Source organism: Brassica oleracea, chromosome C9, assembly GCF_000695525.1.
Source record: "Brassica oleracea var. oleracea cultivar TO1000 chromosome C9, BOL, whole genome shotgun sequence".
NCBI classification, from domain to species: Eukaryota; Viridiplantae; Streptophyta; class Magnoliopsida; order Brassicales; family Brassicaceae; genus Brassica; species Brassica oleracea.
In genome coordinates, this window is record NC_027756.1 from 17,673,948 (window position 1) to 17,679,344 (window position 5,397).

Genomic DNA, 5,397 nt, shown 5'->3' on the forward strand with positions numbered 1-5,397 from the left:
AAAAAATACAAAACACTTATATAAAAACCTATATTTAAATATATACTAAAATTTAAAATATTTTTAGTTGTTTTTGAAATTTCTCATCCGGCTGGTTTAATCCTAGTAAGCTTAATAAAGTTATGCTATGAGCATATATGACCTCATACCACTAGTCTTATTTTAAGTTTCGAGTTTAAATTCGAACCTGGGATTCTTTAGATGGTGGAACTTGATTACGTGACTAAGAGGCTGTGCTTTAACATGGGCTTTCAACCGTTATATAAACCTTTCACATCTTTGCTAATTGTAAATTGTAATGTGCCTAATTATATTTGATAAACATTTCTCAGACCCATTACTTTATGAACCAGTCATGTTGTGCAAGTGATACTGATAAGACTTTTTTCACTATGGTTATTCTACAAATTCACCCAAAACATAAAACAAATGATGAAAAAAATCTTATTTTTTATTTGAATCCGAGAAACGCAAACAGAGAAACAACATTGGTAAAGTAATTAGGAAATTCTCAGAGATATTTTAACCGAAACAAAAGTCTCGTCTCTGCTCGGGCATGTAATTTCGGTAAACATTTCCGGTTTAGATATGACCGGCCCAGTTTTGGGAGCTCTCGACTCTAGGCATCCCGGTACCCTCTCTCTTAACCTCAGAATCAACCTGAAAGGTGGCACCACACACCTCCCCTGAGCTATCCACCCTCGGCACTGGCTTCAGCTGGTTCTTCGGGTGCTCGAAGCTCCTCAATCCTCCCGATGATGTAAAGAAGCAACCTTCAAAACCCCAAACCATGCATCAAGTTAGAACCTTTTTAGCGAATTACAGCACCACAATCACACAACAACCCAAGCAAGGTCTTAATTAGGCCAAAAAACATTTGGAGCGAAGTTAATTTACCTTTAGGGAAAGGACTGTAAGATTTGGAGCAACCTTTCTTCACAATGGCTGTGTCATCAGAGAGAACAAGGTGACCTTCAGCATCAGTTCCCCAGAAGAAGGGCACAGTACCATCAGCATCCTGCACATGGACAAACAATCAAATCCATTCTCAAAAGAAGTCAAAAAAACACCCAGATAAAGAAGAGAGTTGTTACAGCAGCAGCAAAGACAGTCTTGTTGGTGCCATCAAAGAGGATGAAGGCAAAGTTGCCATGGAAATCTCTGACAACTTTGTCGACGGGGTAAGGGCCACGGTCACGTAGAGTCCTGTAAGCCTCAATGACCATGATGGCCTCGTTTGTGACTTTGCTCAGCCCATACTGCTGCCTCAGAAACGGGAGGTTCTCAATGTGTCCTCGGAAGATGCAGAAGATGTCATCCACAACCGCAAACAATCTGTCGAATCAGATAAGAAATCCAAAAAAAATTCACATCACCAAATATACATCTCTTCAAGAAAGAAAGAGTTCTAGGCTCTATCGATAGAACAATAACATATCGTCATCATCATCACCAAGAACATCACAAGCAAATCCAAATACGTATCCAGAGGCCCAATAACTTAAATCTGGTGTTTAAATCTCGACGAAAAGAGAGTCTATAGAAACTTTAATTACATATTCAAACGATAGCTCACTAACATTTCGTCATCGTCATCAATATCACAAGCAAGTCAAACTACGTTTATAGAAATCTCTAATCCTACAAAGATTCGTCATCATCATTAACAAACTTAGCACCATCACAAACAAAACGATGAGTCCTAGATCGGATGGGGATACAAAGTCAAATCTAAGTAAAACAGCAAACGATTGCTCAATCTCGCAAATCTGATCGATCCGATTGCAGAATACACCAAAATCGAAAACAAAATCATGAGCACTTGGTCAACATCAAAACGATTCCACTAGATCAAATCACGTAACGAAAGAGAGAAATGAAGACTTGGATTTGACCTGTGAACAAGAGGATCGGTGTTATCGAGAGAGTAAGCGAGCACTCCCGACGATCCGAGGTTAAGCGTGACGGAGTTTGAGTTTTTGGAAACGAATTGACTCGCCAGATATCCTTCTTTCAAGGCGTACGAAGGCGAATCGGAGTGAGGACTCTGCAGTGCATCGGGGCTGTTCGCTACGGTCTTCTCGAACACAGCCAACATTTTTTCTTTGATTCTGATTTGAATTGAGACAGAAAATCAATGGAGAAAAAGTTACGGATGAAGAAAGAGAGAAAGACCGGGAAGGCTATAAAGGAATCTTGTACCATATGTCTATTCTCGATTTTGCCCTTCTCTTCTACACACGTGTCGTTATACTATAGGTTGCGATTCTTGATATTTCCCCCTTTCTGCGTAATTGGTAAATTAATGATTTGGGATTTGATTTATTTTGAAAAAGGAAACCTAAATTTATCTGATTTAGTAAAAATAGTATTAATTGTGTGATAAATAACGCAATTTTACTCATAATTTTGGAATGTAAATAACTTCTTTTAGATAAAATTTATATAATTAGACGTTATAAACAGCTGACGTGTTATATATATTGGCTTAATTAGATTTAGATACATATAAATGGTCGATGCCGAATATTTCCGGTGATGTTTATATTAAATAGACCAACAATCAGATTATTCAGACTATATTTTCTTACCATTTTCTGAAACTTTTTATACGTTGATTGAGATAATTATTTGTGTAATTAGAGAAACTTTCCTTAGTTGGCGGAATCATTTAATCAGAATTCGCTTATAAACATATACTTTTATTTTGTGGAGAATCCCATGGTACGAATACGAAAGAGGATAAGATTTAAAAAATTAAAGTCAGGAAAATGACGTGGCGAGTACGTGCACTCGATATTCTTAGTTATAAATAAATAAATCGAGGCTACGCACATGGGAGGACACAATCCTTTAGAAAGTCAATCCAACGGTAGATTTATCACGCGTTTTGATCGAAACGTATAACCGACTTTAGTTTAAATATAGACTCATTTAGGTGAATATACAAAAAACACTAGGTGATTGCAAATATATGCACAATTTGAAAGTATTTACACGTATGGTTATTTGTCAGGCATGATCCCGACAATATTACCCTAAAGACCAAATGACAAAGCTATGCTATAGACAATTTCTGGATATAGTAAATATCTAGAAAAATATCTTGTCAAAAAACCTGCCAAGACTAAAATGACATATAATGAATAACATGGTACATTTTTTTTTAATTTCGAGACATAAATAAAGAATATATGGATATTTGATGTTATATCCATTTTTAAAATTAAAACCGGTTATATCTGGTTAACTAAATTATTTGGACTAAACTATAACCGGTTCCAACCAAGAACATTGGTTACTCCACTGATACGGATACCAAATATTATAGCATCTAAAATTTAAAAAGAATCTAGTGATGTCTTGCTATCGTCTACCTAAGGCAATCGCCAAAAAACTGACGACCGCGGTCGCACAATTCTGGTGGAATCTAGGGGGAAAGACAAGAGACATTGACTGGAAATCATGGGATAAAGTATGTCTCGATAAGGAGGATGGAGGACTAGGTTTTAAAGATATTACTGATTTCAACACAGCGATGCTTGCTAAACAGTTGTGGCGTCTAATTGAGAAGCCAAATACTTTATTTTCCCAAGTGTTCAAAGGACGGTATTACAGGAATGCATCACCCCTGGAACCGATTCGTTCATATTGTCCATAATATGGCTGGCGGAGTATCGTTTCTGCTAGATCTCTGGAAAGCAAATGACTAATCAAAAGGGTAGGATCAGGATCATCTATATATGTATGGAACAATCCATGACTCCCAACCACTCGCCCGAGACCAGCAAATAAAAATCAACACAATTTCGACCCAGACCTAATAGTAGATTCTCTTATTGATTCTACTTCGTGAACATGAAATTCGTAATCACTCAGGGCTTTGATGGATCCTCAGGATGTGAAAATTATATAAAGTATATCACTGAGTAAAACCCAGATGGTGGACAGGGATGGATGGCATTTCACAAATAATGGGAAGTATACGGTTAAATCAAGATATCAGATAGAACGAGTTTATCCAGATAGGGAAATACCACATTTAATGTTTGGACCCACAGTTGATGCTTTGAAGACGTTCTGCTGGAAAATACGGTGCCCCCCCCCCTCCCCCCGAAGTTAAAACATTTTATATGGCAATTGGTGACAGACTATATAACAGTCTAGAAGAATCTTAAAGCGCGAGGAATACAAGGAGACATATGTTGTGCACGTTGTGGAGCGGATGAGGAATCAATCAACCATGTATTTTTTGAATGTCCTCCATCACTTCAGGTTTGGGCTCTCTCCAAGATACCATCAAATCCATCAATCTTCCCAACAAGGTCCCTCTTTACAAATATAGATCATCTCTTCTGAAGAGTTTCTCCACCAATGGAAGATCATCAATTTGCGTGGATACTTTGGTATATTTGGAAAGGAAGGAACTATAAAGTTTATAGTAATCTGGACATTAACCCAAGGGACACGCTCAAATTGGCAGAAACAGAGTCAATACTTTGGCTGAAGCACATGTATTGAACGGAAATAGGATAGTATCCCAGGTCGAGGTTACGACTCTCCCATCAGTCCCAGAGAGATGGTGTTTTACAGATGATTCCTGGAAAGAGAATGAGATTTTGTCCGGACAAGGTTGGCTGAGTACTATAGAAGGATTTAATGGGCTATTGGGAGCAATGAATGTCTGGGCTTGTCTATCTCCTCTACATGCGGAGATAGAAGCACTACTCTGGGCAATGAAATGCATGAAATATTTACGTCAATTTCAGATTACGTTTGCAACAGATTGTTCTCAGTTGGTGAAGATGGTTTCGGAACCAGAAAAATGACCAGCATTTACAAATTATTTGGAAGATATTAAGACCCTGAAAGAAGGTTTCACATGATCAGAGATTATCTATGTACCAAGGATGCAAAATTCAAGAGCGGATAACCTAGCACGCAGTGTCAGGAAGCAACCGTCTTTCGTCGTTCACATGGATCAAGATCTCCCGGAGTGGTTCACAGAGTCAGTATGAGTCTGTAGTTGATGACAAAAAAAAGAATCTAGTTAAAATAAAAAAGAACGATCCAACAAATCATGATGCGGATACAGTCGCCATGATCCAGATACATTTGCCATAAAACCAAAATCATCCTTACAATTTATTAGTATAATTTTTCAACTAGACATTACTACAATAAGCATCCTTACAATTTATTAGGGCCGAGGATGAAGCCCGCCCCGCAGCCCGTCTTCGACGTAGTTCGGTGAGCAGTTCCCGTGCATCGGAATCGTCTCATGACTCGGTTCCCGCATATAATCCCGCTCCAGCTCCCTCTGCCCCTCACGCTGCCCCTCACGCTGCCTCTCACGCTGCTGCTCAACAGGATCCGGGGGTCATGCCGGTTCATCTA

At 38.5% G+C, this 5,397-nt stretch overlaps 1 protein-coding gene across 1 annotated transcript; it reads right to left on the minus strand.

The window, feature by feature from the left end:
* Window positions 1-421: 421 nt before the first annotated feature.
* Window positions 422-2,167, minus strand: LOC106313119 (stem-specific protein TSJT1). Its single transcript, XM_013750861.1, has 4 exons — window positions 1,896-2,167; window positions 1,095-1,335; window positions 898-1,018; window positions 422-773 (listed from the first exon to the last, which is right to left on the minus strand). The coding sequence occupies exons 1-4, from the start codon at window positions 2,096-2,098 to the stop codon at window positions 583-585; spliced, it is 756 nt and encodes a 251-aa protein (XP_013606315.1). The 5' UTR covers window positions 2,099-2,167; the 3' UTR covers window positions 422-582.
* Window positions 2,168-5,397: the final 3,230 nt, after the last annotated feature.